Below are 20,100 nucleotides of genomic sequence, written 5' to 3'. Positions count from 1 at the left end.
AGTGTATGATGTTCTTGAGGTTTCGGGATCAAACCTTACACTATGCAATTTTTAATTTTTTTTTATTGTTGTGGATTACATGGACTAAAACTCCCTTAGGAAGAGCGCCACGTGGCACCGTTTCTGGCTTAAGCACGCCTTTTAATATATTAGTATAGATTCTTGTCCTTCGTCCCTTTTGAGCAGCACGTGATAGTCTAGTGGTGTTGGCATCATCTCCAAACCCATAGATCAAGGAATCGAGTCTCACCCCATGTAAAGAGAAATCCCCCAATTTCCCCCTACTATCGATGCAATCATGCAAGTACTAACAAACAAAGGAAGTATATGAGAATAAAATTGTATCAATTAAGAAAAAAAAAACGAGCAGCAGGTGATAGTCTAGTGATATTGGCATCACCTCCGATCTCATAGGTCAAGTGATCGAGTCTCACCCCTTACAAGGAGGGATCCCCAATTTTCTCCCTTCATTGCAAGAGACTTCATCTTACCTTAAAAAACAAAGGTTATGGCGAAAAGCTCATCGGTATGAACTTGGCTCAATTAATAAATGAGTTGAACGGTATGAACTTGGCTCAATTAATAAATGACTTGAATTCTAGCTTGCCTGAAGAGGATAATTCTAAACTAGCGGAACATGAACAAGTACTTGAGCTTGGTGGATAGCTCAAGATTGAATGAGTTAAATGAGCTTGAAGATATATAGAATAATATGCAACTCGACTCATTTACAACTTACAAATTCATTTACTATAAACTTCAGTGTACGTAAAATATGACAAAACCGTCCACATTTTCGTGTATTATATGCTCCACACAAAAATAAAGGAAATGCGAGGTTGTAAATTTATACATGATGTAAGATACAAACTAGTTATTAGGTACGGGGTCTGTCTCGTATAAAGATAATTTTCATTTATTAGTATTGTACTTTAAAATGTTAACACTAAATACATCTTGATCTAATGGTTAAAACTCTAAGATTTACCGCAAAAAACTCTTGTCAGTGGCCGCGAAGGGAAGGGAAGGCGCGGAGGAGTGGGGAGGGGCGGCGAGCCGACGATAGGGGACGGGAAGCGCGGTGGCGGGGGGGAGGTGGAGGTGGAGGAGGTTGAATATAGTACATGGGTGGTGGTGGTTTTAGGGGAAAAGTTGTGGTGGGAAGTACTGCAGTTTCCTCTAATAATATCTAAACAAACAACTTTGAAAATCAAAGGGTAAACCTTTCTATTCTCCTTGAAACCCTTTCTCAAACCCTTTCCCTTTCCACTCAACCAACCAAACGCCCCCTAAGTTCTAAATGAGCAAATGAACAATGAATATCCAGGGGTGCAGTGTACGGATACCATGTGCATGGTACACCCAGATGTATAATGAACGGGCTCGTACATAGATTATATTAACTATGACTTTCTTAAGTAAAGGCGTAGAGCACCACATGGCACAATTTCTTGTTTAATAACGCCTTTTAATATAGATAGATTATAAATCTTCAAAGTTCAAACCCCATGCCGGCATAAATATTTAAGTTGGGATTATTTTTCGCATATCACTCCGTTGTTTTGGCTAAATTTGCGAGCTATACTGCTATAGCAAAGGTCATTATCAGAATTTTGGAACATCTAGAGTTTAAAAAGTCGTTCAACTTTACTGATGGAATACATTTTTATTTAACTGTTACGCTATTTGGGCTATAGCTCATTGGCCCATAATGCATGATGCTTAAGTAACATTAAAGGATGAACCCCTAGTAAATGACAATTAATGGGAGGCGCCGAATTTTTAAAACCCGGTGCATAATTCTATTTTCCCACAGTATGGGCTCAAACATTATGTATTTATGTGTAATTTTTTCTTGGGGTCCTTTTAATTTGTTAGTTTGTTGTTAGAAGTTTAGACTTCTCCTGATAGATAAAAGACGAAACCATTTATAGATATATCGTTTTTTAAATAGTTTCCTTTGTAGGCTCAATGTATCAATCTTTTTTTATTTAGTGTAAATAAGCGATTACACGTAACGATGTAGACGGGATTCGATCTCAGATTTGAATACCACTCCTACAAGACTTTACCAACTAAGCTAGATGACATCTATATATTTCAATTCCTTATAAGTTGTGAGTAACAACTAACAAGTGAGAAGTTTGGTTTTTTTGTCTTTCTTCTTTCTTGTTATGACTTATGAGCTATCGAATTTCCTTCACATACATTATAATTGTCCTCTTCACCAATTTATTTTACAAGTTCATATTTTTGGTAAGTCCAAACCGATCTAAACCAAACATCCTCCCCGCTCCTCATGGGAATCGAATCCAGGTCAATCCGGGGAAGATATCACTTGCCTCCACTAAGGCAAGACCAAATTCTCATCGTTTTCCCCAAATTTTAAAACAGGATATTTACTTCTTTCTTTTGTGTTTAAAGATTAATTTAGTTGACACTGAGATTCAATCTCAAAGTTGTATGTACCATTCCACATGACTTTAGTTAGTTGAAAACTTGATATTCACAAATGCGCAAAATTACTTAAATTCAAACTTCCATACCTATTGCTTAAGATATGAAGTTTATCAAGACATCTTTCAGATTTCTATATTGTAGACTACAATTTCGGACTGGTCCTAGAAAGCCTCCACTTGTGCATGCTGCACTTTTTCTCTAAAAAAGTCCTCACTATTTAATGAATAAATAAATAAATTATCTGCTAAATTTACGGAGTATTATTTTCATTTTGGGATATAGTACATGTTAAATTGCATTTTGAGATTTAGACCTACCAAAAAATGACATGTTCAGGATTATAGATGGTCCAAGACTCCAAGTTTAAACTGCCATGTTCTTTTTAGGATAAATCTAGTTTGGAGCATTAAGAAAAGTAAGTAATACTAGAGAATGGTGATAAGTTTTAAAATTATAAGCCATGTTTTGAGAGTAGTAAATGCTTCCTCTTTTTCCTTTTTTGGTTATTAAATGGAATGTTTTAATTTCATTCCAAAAACATTTCTTAAAACATTTAGATAAAGCTATTTAAATATGATACACAGTTTTACCAAGTAAGTGTTGCCCAACGGTGATGGAGACTGGCTTTGGTAGGACGAATCCGTGTTCGAATCCCCGCAACATTCTTGGGAGAGGAATGAAACCTAACCACCCGAACTTGGCCTCGATCCGGATGTAGCTCGAAGGATAAACCGGGTGCGAACACCAAAAAATAAATAAATGATACACAGTTTTTAAAATGGAAGTATAGGCTATTATAGGTTATTTTATGTTTTTGGGGTGTCTAAATTGATCAAATTTGAATTGAGACCAACGTGGATAAGGTACCATGAATATTTATAAATAAATACTAAGGATGTCTTGGCCTAATGGTTAAGGTTGAGGTGCTGTGAACGATAGATCACAGGTTCGAATCCCCTCTCTCCTTCTTTGTACTTTGTACCGCCTTCATGACTCATATGGAATGAATCAAAAAAAATATTCATAAATAAATCAAATTTGTAAAATAATATGAAAAGACGCTCTAAACTTGAGATTCATGGTGACAATACTATGTATGCTCTTATTAATAGTGGTTTATTCAAGAGAAAAACTTTAAAATAGATTATTCAATTCAAAAGATGGAGCACATGGGGAAAAAAAAATAGGAGAATGCTGAAATTTTAATCTTTGAGGTAGATTATTCAATTAAACTTTACGATATAGTTGTATTATTCAATTATATATTCACTTCTCTTTAAGGTAGATGATTCAGTTAAAAAACTTTAATATTGATCGGTTAGACGTCTGGTCTTGCAATTTGCTTTAAACCACCCCCTACAAAGTCTCGATTCGTTGTCTAAATCCTCTTGTGACTGGTATGGACAATCCCGGCTAGATATATACTTGCTCTATTGTCGACGATAGGCAAGGGCATGGTTAGAGGTGGGCATGCATCGGGCCAGCACGTCAGTAGGGCCAACCCTAGCACAATTTGGGCCCGACTCGTTGTTTGCTACGTGGGCCGTGGGCCTATCACGGTCAAGAAATTTTATTTCATGCCCGCACTGACACGAGCCCTGCCTAGACGGACCGAACGCTCCTTTCCTTTGTTTTTTAGCCTAAAACTGACAAAAATCTAAATAAATAACATAAAACACGGGCCAGGCCCGTAGGAGGCACGAGCCCGTAGGCTTGGGTCGGGGACAAAAAATCTGGAAATTTCAAGCACGGCCTGTCCCGACCCGTCGTTTCCCAAAGTTTGCGGACTGACCCCATGAACAGGCCCGTCCCGACCCATGTCTAGGTCTAGACGTGTTTCTTCGAAATATACTGCTCGTACTTCTACGAGCTTTAGAGACTCTTTTCGCGTAAGGCTTTTGCTCTTGTTGTCAATAGGCGATAGCCTATTACAAGATCCAATGTCAAAACACTCGAATCGTGACACCAAGATTAACTAGGAGTTTATCATCATAGAAATGGATTACATTCTACAATCTACATCACAAAACAGTCTAATGTGTCCTATGGAAATATTTCTTCCCCCTTTTTTTCCCATTCAAGGAAAAATCATATTATGAGGTTAAGTAAAGATGCAAAGTAGAAAAAGTACATATTTCAAAGACTTTCCACAAGTGGTCACAACACAAAGGATAACAATAATTACAAAAGTAAATACTGCTATGTGGGATAGTTTTTTTTTTTTTATAGATATTAGTGCTAGAAATATAGTATCTAACATTTTACAAAGAAACAAAAGTTGAATCATGTCTTAGCTAACCTCTTATGATATGAAAACCATATACATACATATGATAATATATATATTGATTGATTGATATCCAAAGTACCACGGCTAAAGATTACGTAGTAGTAGCTAGGGTTTATGGAAATAAAGAGAAAGAAAGAAGTTGATACTTCTATTTGATAATGAGAGTGAAAACGTTGTTAGTATTATAGTAAGGTGGACATTGGACATTTTCCAACAAACAAAAAACTTTTGATAATGGAGTTAGAAGATGTCCTCTTTCTTTTTGGAGGGGTTGTTGATGGTGGCGTTACACTGCAATAATGTTTTTATTGCTATCAGAAGTCCCCTACTATACCCACTACAACTAGTCTTTCTTTGTCTTTAAGCATATGGAAAGTCACCATAGGTCATAGGCCATATTATGACATTTATTATACTACTAATTCCGTCTCATAATACAGTGTTTGTTTCTTTTTAACACGGTTTTTAAAACGTAACTTTGACCTTTAATATCTTCAATTTCGTCGTATTAATAAAAAATATAAAAAGTTGATATTATGAAACTACACATTGAGACGAATCTAATAAGATCTCACATGAATATGTTTTTTTTATATATACAAATGAGAATATTCGGTCAAAGATTTTAAAGTTTGACCCACCAAAAATGAAATAGGCACTATATTATGGGACGGAGTGAGTATTACAAATTATACTTCATCCGTCTCATAATACTCGCAGTGGCGGACCCAGGATTTTGAATATGGGGATACAGAGTTACGGACGTACAACAAACACAAAAATAGTAGAAAAAAGTTCATAAAAAAAGTTCAATACATAAGTCTTACAACCAAAATATCCATAGTCATACAACCAATTTTGTTAAAAAAATACATAAGATTAAACTTCAAACTAAAACTATTCAATTAAATTAAGAGTCTAACAATATTCAACTAAATTAAGAATCTAACAATGTTCAAATTCAACAATTTACATCTAAATATTCAATTAAATTAAGAATCTAACAATATATAAACGTAGAAAAGATGAAAAATTTGAAATTAGAAAACATAAGTATAAACCCTAACTAATTAATCACCAATGTTCAAATTCAGCAATTTACATCTAAATATTTCAATTAAATTAAGAATCTAACAATATATAAACTTAGATAAGATGAAAAATCTGAAATTATAACACAAAAGTAAAAACCCTAACTAATTAATCACCAATGTTCAAATTCAACAATTTACATCTAAATATTCAATTAAATTAAGAATCTAACAATATATAAACTTAGAAAAGTTGAAAAATCTGAAATTAAAACACAAAAGTATAAACTAAGAACTAAGAACTAAGAGTCTAAGAACTAAAAACTTACAAGAACAAAGCTGCGATTTGCGTCAGTGGCTTGAGTTTTGCGAAATAGGCCACCGCGGCACCGGCGACCGGCGTGAGTTCAGCGAATTAGGCCACCGGCGGGCGGCGTGTCGGCCGACGGCCGTTATTATGTGAGAGAGAGAGGAGAGAGAAGAAAGAGGAGTCTGCTGCGTGAGAAAAGAAAGAAAGAAACGCTCGCTGGCTCGCTGCGCGATTTTTTTTCAATTTTTTTAATTTTTTAAACTAATTTTTTTTTTGAATTTGGGGATACAGCTGTACCCCCATGTCCCCTTCTAGGTCAGCCACTGAATACTCGCTATGTTTTCCATTATGGTGGGAAGTTTTACATTACTTGCTATACTTTCTTTTTGGGCAATAAACTCTCTCTATCTCTCTCGTATTACGTGAGTCCATTTTCTTTTTACTTTCTACCTCTTTCTTCTCCAAAAATTGCCTAAAAGTCCGTGAATTGAAAAGTGTAGCGAGTAATATGAATGGAGGAAGTATTTTTTTTCTATCTAACATGTTTTAATGGCTACTTATAATACATGTACGTTCACTTGATAGATAGATAAAGCATGGCTTCAAGGGAACAATCGTGTATTCTTGACCTCCTTATGTTAGTTCTTTTGAATCAAGTCTCAATCTTATCATCGGTGGAGAATTCTTTTGTTATTCTCTTAGTTGTTGATTGAAACATAAATTTGAAAATTGTACGTTCAATGAAGAAAGAATACAAAGATAGGCAACAATAATGACTAGAGTGGAAGAATCAAGATTGAAAGTTATCTTATTGTCACTTCTACCTCTTATTCAAGTTTATGTATGTTAAATTGTATCCATTCAAGTTCTAAAGAGAAATTACTATTAAGAAAATCTTCTTTAAAATTCTCTACTAGAGCTTGAACAAATAATTATGGCAATTAGATCAGCTCTATTTCTGTTACATTTATATAATCTATACATATATATTAAAAGGCGTGCGGAAGAATGCCTAGATGCCACGTGGGACTCTCCTCAAATTTCTAATGCAAAGTCTATGTGCCACGTGGCACCCTCAATCTGTCAATTTTCCCACGTGTCTTAACCAAGAATAAGTCATGTGATCATTATTTTAAAAAATATATATGCTGAAGCTTGGACTCGAACACCTGACCTCAAGTAAGGATTTTCAAAGATTTACCATCTAATCTAACATCTTTTAGTGATTCATGTTTCCACAAAATTATAGATATGTATTGCAATTAGTAATTAATTCATGTGATCATTATTTTAAAAAAATATATGCTGAAGCTTGGACTCGAACACCTGACCTCAAGTAAGGATTTCAAAAGATTTACCATCTAATCTAACATCTTTTAGTGATTCATGTTTCCACAAAAATTATAGATATGTATTGCGATTAGTAATTAAATCATGTGATCATTATTTTAAAAAATATATATGCTGAAGCTTGGACTCGAACACCTGACCTTAAGTAAGGATTTCCAAAAATTTACCATCTAATCTAACATCTTTTAGTGATTCATATTTCCACAAAATTCTAGATATGTATTGCAATTAGTAATGTGGCACTTAATGCCTACTTTTAGCCATAAAGTTTATTTTTCTTATTTGATTTCTTTTTTTGCAGTCATTCCCTTCCTCCATCCCTCCTTTCGAAATTTACCATGATCATTAGAGTCCTCTACTTCGTAATTAATGGGGCAGCATTATAAATTATTCTTGATGCTAATCAAATCTTATTGTTGTTGTCGAGAATACGAATTAGGAGATGAAGTTCAAAGGATCAAATGACATATTAATAAGAATTAAGATACATTTACCACTACACCAAGTAATATATGGTGTAATCATTTTAAAATTAAATTATTAATAGATGAACAATATAAGTACCCGGAGCGTAGCCCGGGCCTAAAAACTAGTAAATATATTAAAAGACATTCCTAAGCAAAGAACGGTGTCACGTGCGCTCTCCCTAGGAGAGTTTTACTTTATATAATTCATATACAATTTTTAAAAATTAGAAATTGCATAGTATAAGAGTTGATCCCGTGACCTCAAATTCATATACTAAAGTTTTAACCACTCAACCAAGTTGTATTTCGTATTAACATTTTAAAGTATAATATTAATAAAAGGAAAAAACTGAACACTATTAAGGAAAAAAAGGCGCACGAATATCAAATAATGTAGGTTAAAAATTCCTTGTTCATGATGTTTCAAATTAAATTTTATAATTAAAGCTAATTTATATCGTTCTCCTTTATTTAGTCATCAAAAAAGAATGACAAGGATGTTTCAAATACAAATATTTTCATTGATTTGGTTTGTCATTTAACTAGTGGTTGAGATGCAACTCATGCAAGGGGAGAATTTGTGTAAAATAAAGAGAGAAAAATGTCTTAATTTCAGTGAAAAATTCTATTTTATTTAATCTTTATAATCAGGTGTAGGGCTTATCTAGATCTAAGGATCGATTCCTAGTCTTCCATGAAGAAGATGGTCAACGCTGGTTGATTTTTTTTTTTTTTTTTTTCTATTAATGTTTGAAATCTATTTTAAATAGCGAACTTATTTCCAACTACATTTAAACGCACGTAATACATGATTCAAGTTATATAAATATATACAATAATGATAGTTTATTAACCTTAAACTTTAAAATAGTAGGAAAAAAAAATTAATAAATATTTTTTTGGACATTGGTGTCCTGTTCTTTTGGACTTATTTTCAGTTCAGTTTAGCTCAGTTCAGTTCAGTAGTTTCCTCTCACATATAGTTTTCTTTCAATTCAGTTCAATACAGTTTAGTTTAGTTCAATTCCAAAGAACATGGCCTAAACTTCTCAAGTTCTTAATAATTGACTTGGACCCTGTTCTTTTGAACTTATTTTCAGTTCAGTGCAATTCAATTCAATTTCGCTCGATTCAATTTAGTTTAATAACTAGTTATTACGCTCGGGCTATGCCCCGGGTAAGAAAAGTTTTCATTTATTAATATAGTAATACTTTAGAATAATAACACTAAATACAACCTAGCTAATGGGTAGAACTTTAGTATATGTACTTGAGGTCTCGGGATCAAATCCTACTATGCAATTTCTTAATTTTTTTATTGTACATAATTTACATAAACTAAAACTCCCTAGGAAGAGTGTCACATGGCACAGTTTCTTGTTTTCGCGCGCCTTTTAATATATTTGTATAGATGTTTCTGAGTTAAAAAAAACCGGGCCGTATACTATAGGAAACATTGGTAAGAATTTAGACATGAACAATGACTCCAAAAAGGGGGGAAATAATTAGAGGTTATTGTCTTTAAGGAGACCAAAATGTATGGTCGAAAATAATACTTTTCAGAAATCATAACACTACTGTTTGATTACCACAAGATAAAAACAGTCTGTGTTTTTTTGATCCAATTCAGGGAGTGTCGCTGAGAGGAAAGTGAGATGATAATATGTCAAGTATACACTGGATAGTTTTATAAAATGGTCTTCTCAATAACTACCACTTTCACAGAAGATATACTCCCTTCATACTATCATTTCTGACTGCCCATTTCTCTACAGATTCATTGATAATGATTTATCTCATTTAGCACTTCCACCTATTTTTATGTGTCAATTTTTCTCCTTTCTGGCTTCTGCGCTGCCCAATATTTATCTGATTCGGATTTTTTTATTGACAGCGTAAATAGATGATGATATCTCTGTTCGAGTGATTTTATTTTTACCTTGTTTCACCTGAAGTTATTAAAGCTTAGTAGTTTATAAGGTATTGCAGCATTTTAACTTATACTACTTTAGAGAAAAGATCTGATTATTGGCATTCATCTAAAAGCCTATAAACGTAAGACTTCTATTTTAGTGAATATAGCGCATCCTTCTTTTAATTACAATAGGTCTATAATGCGGTTTAGATCATTTTATCTGGTTTGGTCTGATCAATATGCACCATAACGAAGTTATTATTTCAATTATGAAATCTAATTTTATTATGATAAACCAAATATATGATATTACAAGTAACTTAAACGTGATTATAGAAGTACAATATGATTCACGCAAGAAGACGAGCTGTGACTAAATAAGCACAATCTCACACTATTGAACTGATACCTCTCGTAGTATAACCAGTTAGATTTGCAGGTCAGACTACTTGGGAGCAACTGAGGACAATAAGGGAAACCTCACCCCCACCCCCACCCCCACCCCCACCCCCACCCCCCAAAGAGTCTGTAGTGGGGTTTGATCACATCACCTTGAAGTCGTGATGCCAAACATTTATAAGTGAAAGTCTTTGGTGGATCAATTTCACAATAATTTACTGTGAACCAGAACTGATTATATTACACAAAAACATTACTATAATAGGAAAAAAAAATGAATATATCAAATGAAAAACGACTATATCAAAGAATTGGTTATATCATACAAAAACTAATCATACGCACAAAAGGTGATTATATCATACAAAAACTTATTATATCTGATAAGTACAAACTTATTATATATAATAAAAACTTACTATATGATATAATGATATCTGTTGCACAATAAATTATTGTTAATACTACTTAATCGGATCGATTCAAGTTTTTTTTTTACATTTACCACCAGTGGAAGGGAGCATAACACATCTCTTGTTAGGCAATTAGAACTTACAGATGGAAGTTGCATCAACGGGATTGCACTATTGCAGACGTCCTCGAAGCTACGTGCCATTAAGTTACAGTTACAGTTAGAGACCATAAGTTATTATTTTTGTACAAGTGTGGGAATAATTGTGTGTTAACCTATTGTAGGTTAACCTGTCATTCAATATATACAGTGTTTATAATACAGACCTATGACTATGAAAGTACCTTTCTACCCTTTACAATATAATATTATCCCTTTACATATAATATTATCCAATGATTTTGCTATCATAATACCAAACTGTACCTTAGTAGATCATTAATGAAATTACATAACTATAGAAGATTTCAATTGAAAAGTAACATCCTTAACTTTTATCGAAAAAAGTTTCATTTGACGTACAAAAAGTTTGCATGAACTGAAAAGAGAATGAAAAAAAAAGTAACCAAAATCATTAGCCAAGTAAAACAGACATGCATGCAAAACGAATCCTATATCATAGTGATCATTTGTAAGTAACTACATTCTTTTAAGGTTGCAATTCAATATGTTGGCAGCCTGGCAAGAAACAAGCCCAACAACAACTAACAGCAAACCAATTAATATGATTAATTTGGGCTTTTTCCAAGGAGAACATAAATGATTTTAGGACCACAAAAGCACTAGCTATGGAAAGAATTAAAGAAGATTGATGTTGCATGTTTAATTTTCATGATCGTGATCGATAATCTTAGTTGACATGTCTAATTCTCAACGTAATATCATACACGTAATATGAACTGTTGATGCATTGCACAGCGTGTAGAAATAAAGTTGCATCTTCCTACAGCTTGTATTCATAAATTCGTTGCATGTCATAAAATCATGTCATTATGATTTATGGCCTAATGGGCAAGGCATTGCCTGTATATTTTGGTGTACGGTACGTGTGGTACACTGCACGTCTGCACGCTACTCCCTCTGTTCTAAAAATGTTGCTACATTTTGACCGTTGACACTATTCACTTGGTAGCTTTGAGTGTTTTTTAGTTGATATACATAAGAAAAAACCTAGTCATGTTGGATCTTATTTGATTTGTTCCAATTTGTATTTTTCAAATATATAATTTTCTAATTTCTATTGATTTATTCACTTGAACATATTCTATTCTGCTTATTTCTTCATTGATATATTCCAACTGAGTAAGATAAAATATTTTGGGTGTCCAAGGCCAAGATAGTAGTTATATAATAAATTTGAACAAAATTTTAGGGATAATCAAAATAGCATATATTAGTTGTGTGTTTGATCAAATTCTAAAGTGATATTTTTTATAAATTAAATTCTTAATAGAAATATTTTGTGAATTACATACTTAATTGAATTTTTAATGTTTGATCAAGTCAAAAGACTACTAGAGATAAAATGCAGTCAAATATTAAATTTATGATGATTGATGTAATTGATGCAAATATCACAAACACTTGTGCCTACAAGGCTACAACAAGTCACCAATATAGCAAGTAATTAAAGACGGGGAACTAATATGGGCACGGACATCAACAAAGAATATAGAGAAATGAGTATATGTAGGGTGGCAAACTGGTCATACGGTCGGGTTATAATTGGGTTGGCTTTGTGTTCGGACCAGGTCTTGTCGGGTGCGGGTCCATTGGATTTCAGGTCATATCGATTACGGTTAATTCGGGTTTCCAATCTCGCAAATAAATAAAACACATATAAGACTAATGAGAATAAATTAAACAATGACTGAATAGTAGCTAAATCATATATAGTATTTCATGACAATATATTCCTTAAATTTGTTTTAAAAGTAACTAATATGATAACTTTTCAGGTCGAGTTGTGGTTATCATTATCGAGTCAATTCGGGTCATGTAGATTCAGGATCGAGCCATATTCAAATCTATTTTGATGGGTTCAGCTTGGGTTGTTTCGATTCTATTTCAGATGGGGAAACGGGTTTCTGGTCGGATATTTCGGGTCAATGGGTAGGAGCCTATTTTGCCGACTATAACTATATATAGGTGTAATATAACAGTATGATGTATGGGTGAGCTAATTAGGGACCAAATGAATCACCCACTTTGCCCTGATGAGACGACAGTTCTATTTCTCAAACAATTCTGATACAAAATCTTTAGGGTGACAGATGATCTCCTGTTTGTAACAACACCTAAAAACAAGTACAGAAATACACACACAATTGACAATATAAGCTTTGTAAATATTGTAGGGGACCCATTTAAAAGCCCTCTGGACCATTTGATTTAAATCAGATGGTTACAATGCCTTCCAGCTAACAACGGGGGTGTATTGGACCACCGTTTGTGTTTTGTGGGGATACATCTTAATCTGTTCCCAAACATCAAAGCTCTGAAACATGGTTGACAAACCCATCCTTTGCTCCTCTAACAAGTTCACTTCCTTTTTTTTGATGCTTTATTTTTGTTATTTTATCAACTTTTATGGGGAGACCCAATATTTAATTTTGGACCACCCTAAAGATTTTAATATTTTTTCAGTTCTACTACTATACACATTTTTCACAGGGTAGGGTGGTCCTATAATTATTTGTAGTACAATATACTAACAAGGTGCATATACTAGTGTGATATATGGTGCATTATGCTAGTAACAAGGTGCATTTGTAAGTGGAGTCTAGACTAGTTATTCATTAACTCGAAATTAGGAATGTGGACCCTTTATCACTTTATCGAAGTTAGGTATTCGTGTGTTTTTTAAAAAGTGTTTGTATGATGAGAATTTAGACATATATATATATATATTTGATTTCGAGATACAAATTAAGTTGTTGATTGGATATATAGTAAACGTCGTTACTTCTTTGCACATGTTTACTAATTACTTTATTACATAGGTATCCGCATGTTTTTACAAGTGTTTGTATGATAACCGACCAAGCTTGCTTGGTGGAGGTGGTGGACTGGTGGGGAACTCACCTTGTGACTTAGAGGTTCAAGTTCGAACCCACTACCTACTAGTGCTTGGGAGTAGGGATTCCCTTATATACCCTACTCTCAAGCGTTGACCTATATAGCTGCGCTGGCTAACCTAAGCAAGGTGCTGGTCCAGGAGAGTTCTTCTTCTTACCAATGGGTCTCCAGTTAGGGTCGGAAAAAAAAATGTTTGTATGATGAGAATTTAGATATATATTTCGAGATACAAATTAAGTTGTTGATTGGATATATAATAAACGTCCTAACTTCTTCGCACATGATTATTAATTACTTTACTAATTGTAAGTGATACTTACTCTTCTATAGTAAATTTAATCCTTGAGAAGAGAGAATCATAACCTATTTTCAGCTTTTACTTAAATGTAGAATTTTACCTACATTTATGGAAAGAAAGAGTGGAGCCTAGAGTAGATACTGCTAGTAAAAGAAAAAAGTATCGTTTTAGGTTCTGGTGGGTAGGACTTGAGTATAGCCAATGAAGTGATGACAAGAACAAGTCTTGTGTTTGTATTTTTTTCTGCAAAAAACATGATCATTTGGGTGGCGTTTGGTGTTGAGATTTGGAATACAATTGAAATTGGTTTCAGACTGTTATCAGTGCTTTGTCAACATATAGTTGGACAAAATTTTCAGAATCCCATGCATTGTAGAGTTTGAAATTTTCAAAGTCTAAAAATAAATTAAAGGAAAAATTATTTTTAATAAGTCAAAATTTAGTTAATTTTTTCAAAATAAGTCAATCTTTTTTATTATCTTAGAATAAGTTAATCTTGTATATGCTTCTGCTATAAACGAGTTAATGATCTTGAAATTATGATACGTGTCACATTTTAATAGGATAACATTGTGATTTAATTCATTTATAGCAAAAGTAGATTCAAGGTTAACTTATTCATAGTTAATCGAAAGATTGACTTATTTTAAGAAAAACGCACAAAAGTTAACTTATTGAATGACGGTTGGTTTTTTTTTTTTTTTTTTTTGAGAGGGAGAGGGTAGGGAACTCAACATATGTAGACTGAGAAGCCCAAGACAATTGGGAGCATAATGGGCCTTTTAGCCTTCTATGTATGTAGACTTCTGTTAATGTATATATAGATTCCAATTCAGCCCAATAGTCTAGCTACATGGAGTTATTATTATAGTGTGTGTGTTTTGCATGGCAAGAAGTTGATTTTGTTGGGCACGAAATGGAAGAAAGGGTTGTGCAAATCAACAATCAATGATTTAATGGTACACAATATGAAATAAGGTTATTTTAATATGTAAAAGAACCTTACATATGTTAATCAAGGGAAAAAAAACCATTTATTGTATTACTAAACAATCATTGATCCTTAAAAATAAATATAATTTGCATCACAACGCGTATCTTCATATATTGTGTACTGCACAAACCTATATCATGTTAAGAACGCACATCAAATTTATCCTTCGATCACATCCATCTTTCAAAATCACTCTTCCACTTCCTTAAACCAACCCGTAACTCCGGCAACAACCCCTTTCAATGGTTGTCAAGTTTAACAACCAAGGTGTTGCAACCTTCGTCTCAAGATTACTAGCGATATCCGTGCATATGTCTTACGAGTCACTATATAGTCATACCTCCAAGAAAACAAATATTCTACTCTTTGCAACTTGATATGAAACTAGTATCATCATTAGTCACACAGTTACCGTTCATCCTATTTCTTTGGAGACATTTGATAGAATTGGAACGATACAGTTCATCACAAATATAGGGGATTTCTAAAGCAACAATAAGGAAAATACAACTAAGTCGTACCCAAAATACAAAATATCCCGGCCCTGTACGAATTTTTTTGGCTTTGTGCGGGCTTTGGACAAGCCAAAAATGACTTTTTAGTCTATTTTTTGGCCTGACCCAATTTTGGCCCAAAAAACCGTTAATTTTGACCCAAAATAGCAACTTTGGGCACAAAATTTTGGCTAGCCCGCCCCGACCAATAGGCAACTTTTTTGCCACGGTCCAGCCTAGCCCATGATCACCTCTACTCTCTCGTATGCAATTTCTTCGTCTTCCCTCTTTGCCTCTTTTCTGTAGTATTTTCATTACCCAAATCAAGACCCAGAACGTATCCTCCAGCCCAGTCTAGTTGGGCTTGCACCCAACATAGTAAAGGTAGGACATTTTAAGTGTTTCTATAGTCTATAGATGTCTATGCTACCCATGGAATCAGGAATCTCCAATCTCCATAATTGAAGAAGTCAAAGATGATTTTTGCGGAGGAAGACATCACTCATTCTAAATACTGAGAGTCTGAGATGATGATTGGTATGATATTCACTTACATTCATTGTTTACATTGTAACAACTAACAAGTGTTTTCTTACGAAAACCTTCATGGTTGTTAAGAAGACAAACAACAAGTACTAGAAGTCTAGAACCAAAACATCTCTGACAAAATGATGCCAAAATTGATTAAATATTGAGAAATCTAAATTTTCCAAGGAGATACAATTCTACTTGATGGAGCTGAAATTAATAAATCGCCTAAGGACTAAATATACAGATTACATATTAGATTCAGCTCATCAGGTGAACAAAATATGGGAGTTTGTTAAGGTTAAAAAAAGGTAATTCTTCCAACTTGTTAAGCATAAGAGAAACAAGGGATATGTTATACGAAATGCTTAGTTGGGTATTCATTTTCAAGTCCATTGTAATCATAATATAGCCTCTCTCCTTTACGTATATCCCTATTTGCAATTAGCAAAACTCTACATTCGCCTGCGACATCATATCTTACACACTTTAGATTCTGCTTCTTCTTCCCTTCCCTGCATCAAAGTCAAGTATACATTTGGTTACTTTGATCTGTAATATAAGCCTGAATAACAGAATCACATTATGAAAAGGAAAATAATTTCAGTTCAGAAGCTATGCTACTTGGACTCACATAGTTGTATCTGAGTATAAGTGCTCCCCAACCCCTCCCTGTCTAATTAATGAACATTTCAATGTTTTTGGCCTTATATAAAGTGTAGAGGTGTTTGAAATCATATTCAAGTATCGAGGATTTAACATGGGTACTTAGTAGTGAAAATTAGTAGTTTCCCTTTTCCAAAATGATTCACACTTCACAGTTAGACAACTTTCTATGTTTTCCTCGAGCCAAAGACCCCTGATCAAGAAAACAAGTTTTCTTTACAGTATAGAAGTATGACTTATAAATATAAAATATAGTAATGCTTATTTACAGGTATCTTATGTATGTTCTGGATAGCTTGCAAAGAAGACTATACAATTGTGAAAGAAGAGAACTTACGGAGTATAGTTGTTGATACCATTGACAAAACGAGCAATATTACTGCGCTTGTCAGGGCATACAACAAGGCTTTGTGAGGGATTACTAGCTGAAAGCAATGTCATCATACTGTCCCCATCATCATTTTCACGATTCCGGAGGTAATCAACATCTCCAACATATTCTGTGATGATTGTTAAATCCTTGATGAACCTGTCTGCCTCCACTGTGAACCTGTTCCATTGTTATCTAACTGTAAGTTGAATAGTTGATGTAAGTATATCATTCCCCTCCTTTTTTCTCTCTTCCTAGAGAAGGGGAGTTTGATCAAAGTTTATGAAGGTTTACTTACCCTTCTTTGGGATCAAAGACAACTAGAAGGGGAGGCCATTCTCCTCTTTCCATCATTCTTTTGCACAAATTCAAGGTTTCAACATCTTCTTTTGGCATGACCTAAACCAATTCAAAAGCTCACGGTGATCAGGGAAACCACTTAGATACGAAATAACCATTCTACACAAGAGATGTTTGCAAGTAGAACAATCAAGGGGAACAGACTTGGCAGTAAAATTTGGGTGGATCCTTTATAGAAACACCAATTACACTTGAAAAGTTTCAAGCCTAAGTTAAAAGGATGCGGAAAATCACAACACATTATCTTCCAAGGCAAAATACTGATGTGGGGGGATTCTGGCTCTATGTCCAGTCTTTCTAAACCCTTCTTGAATATGGATTCTTAGCTTTCACTACGTATCGTATCTTTTGATGAACTCAACATGGATGAACCTCTACCATAACCAGAATTGTCATAATTCACTATTACAGACCTGATACTTACATGAAACAAAATAGAGTTTGTACCATTGATAAATGTTTAGCACCACAAATATATTGACACATTTCGACAGACTAAAACATTTCTGTTAGTAATGCTTGCATCAATGATAAATGTTTTCAACTTGCAATCTCATAAATAAAAGTAGAAAATAGAGAATCTGTGACAGCCAAGAAGCATAGGTTACCTGCATTCCCCCCTTCTCAAAAGCAGGACAATTTACTGATCTTGGAGCCATGCCGGGTACATAAGTGAGCTCATTACTAAACTCTGTCCCGGTTGCCATCAACGCAGTGGCTAAAGAAGCCATTTGCTCCAATCTCCTTTCAGGGTCCTCAGTAGGATTAAATGGAAGCAATTTCCTGCTCTTTTTTGATATTGCAAAGCCACTCGAACGCTTCCTCTTCTTGCGAGTATCTAAAATCAATTAGAAATTCTAATCAATTTCCCTTCTCTCTTTCAATAAAATGTTTGGAGAAAATTGAGTCCCATATAAACAGGATTTAGTCATCTACCTGCCATTGGTTTTTCATCTTCTGCAGATGGCTTCTGGATTCTGAAAAAATCAACAATTTTCGTCTGTACTAACGGGAATGCTGCACATATTAAAAATGAAACTCAAAGTCAGCAAAATGTTCCAAGAATAGCATCAATTACCACAACAATAGCAATTCAAGGTGAGCTAAAGCATACTTCATAAAGAAGTAGCAAAATCGAGATAGCGAAATTCTTGGGTCAAGTTCAGTAATTGGAATCCATAGTATATAAGAGTCCCATCTGGCCGGAGTAAAGGATCGTCAACAAGGGCGTTCTAGTGCGTGCGTTCAATCAAACAAGTACAGCAGTATCATATATGACCAATCACCACGCCATATTTTCTAGTAACAAATGTCACACTAGATTCTTTCTCAAAGACAATCCTGTAGCTATAAATTTGCTTTTCACCAAATTCTCCCCATTTTGACCATTCCAATTTAGACCAGCTTTTAAACTAGTGAATCCATACCAACCCTAATATCAATTTAGATGCGAAATTAAGCAATTGCAGCAAACAATCAAAACTTGCATCAATTACCAACTAATTTCTAACAACATTCGAGCTAAATCAAATCCATACAAACCCTAATATCAATTCAGATCCGATATTAAGCAATTGCAGCAAACAAACAAAACTTGCATCAATTACGTCAATTACCAACTAATTTATAACAACATTCTAGCTAAATCTGATCAAAACTCATTAAACTAAAACAATTAATTATTATTAACAAACCCAAAAAACTTCATCAATAATCAATTAAACCCAATACCCACAAAATCTCTACCTAAAACCAATGAGACAAATGAGGCCAACCCATCAAAATAAAGACATAACTAATCAACTCCCAGAAAAAATCCAGTCAAATTAAACCAATAAAAATTCAGATAAAACGAAATGCAAAATGAAGAGAACCCAGAAACATACTCTTGAGCTTCTTACTTTTGCCACCGGAGCAAATTGGGCAAAACCAGGAACCTTTAGGAATAGCAACAAGAATAGGTTTAAGACAGAATAAATGGTACCCTCGATCGCACCCATCGCAAAGCAATAAATCAGGAGCATTCTTCCCTGATCCACACTCCTCGCAACACACATCATCGTAATCTAGATCTGATTCTGGTTCTGATGATGGTGATGGTGATGGAGAACGATAAACAGGTTTCGGAGCACGGGTTCGTCGTCGTAGAGCTACCGAAGCCATGGATATGGAGGAGAGAGAAAGTGGAAAGAGGAAACAGCGGTGGCGGGTTGTGATATGAGTAGTGAGGGTACTGTTTTGGGGGGATATAAGAGAGGTTGATGTGCTTTGGCGGGAGATTTTTAGGTTTCGCGGTAAGTTTTTTTGGGGGGAAGTTTTGGCGGTAAGGATTTTGTAAATGAGGTTGAGGCTTTTGATATCTTTTGGATGCTAGAATATTTTTTTGGGCTGTTTTCGCACAAGGCCTCCCATCTTACGGTTTTTTATAAGTCAAACATTCCCCTAATCTTCTTTAATTTCAAGCAAAATGTTTGGGAATGGAATTGAATTTCTAAGCTTCGATAAAAAAGATGAAAAATCTCATTACTTGATTCTTAGTCAATCTCAAATCATTTTTATAAGCTAAGGCGTTTGGTATACAAAGGTGTTGTTTGGTTGGAAGCTATTTCCCTTGGAAATACAAATTCCTAGGAAATGCATTATGGGTATTGTGTTTGGTTGGAGGGAAATGGGAGAAG

General features: G+C 34.2%; 1 protein-coding gene across 1 annotated transcript; it reads right to left on the bottom strand.

Annotated features, from left to right (window-relative positions):
- Positions 1–16,142: 16,142 nt before the first annotated feature.
- On the bottom strand, positions 16,143–19,781 carry LOC104888202 (histone-lysine N-methyltransferase ATXR6). Its single transcript, XM_010673095.4, has 6 exons — positions 19,309–19,781; positions 18,359–18,439; positions 18,031–18,260; positions 17,361–17,461; positions 17,030–17,242; positions 16,143–16,541 (listed from the first exon to the last, which is right to left on the bottom strand). The coding sequence occupies exons 1-6, from the start codon at positions 19,583–19,585 to the stop codon at positions 16,382–16,384; spliced, it is 1,062 nt and encodes a 353-aa protein (XP_010671397.1). The 5' UTR covers positions 19,586–19,781; the 3' UTR covers positions 16,143–16,381.
- Positions 19,782–20,100: the final 319 nt, after the last annotated feature.

The sequence above is a fragment of the Beta vulgaris genome, chromosome 3, assembly GCF_026745355.1.
Source record: "Beta vulgaris subsp. vulgaris cultivar EL10 chromosome 3, EL10.2, whole genome shotgun sequence".
Taxonomy (NCBI): Eukaryota; Viridiplantae; Streptophyta; class Magnoliopsida; order Caryophyllales; family Amaranthaceae; genus Beta; species Beta vulgaris.
This window is presented reverse-complemented; position numbering and strand designations above follow the sequence as displayed.

Excerpts from the sequence above, each read along its gene's own strand:
- LOC104888202 (XM_010673095.4), bottom strand. The coding sequence starts at position 19,585 with ATGGCTTCGGTAGCTCTACGACGACGAACCCGTGCTCCGAAACCTGTT. Across the intron at positions 18,261-18,358 it reads AGATGAAAAACCAATGGCAG|ATACTCGCAAGAAGAGGAAG; the intron begins GTAGATGACTAA and ends AATTGATTTTAG. Across the intron at positions 16,542-17,029 it reads GGTATCAACAACTATACTCC|GGAAGGGAAGAAGAAGCAGA; the intron begins GTAAGTTCTCTT and ends ACTTTGATGCAG.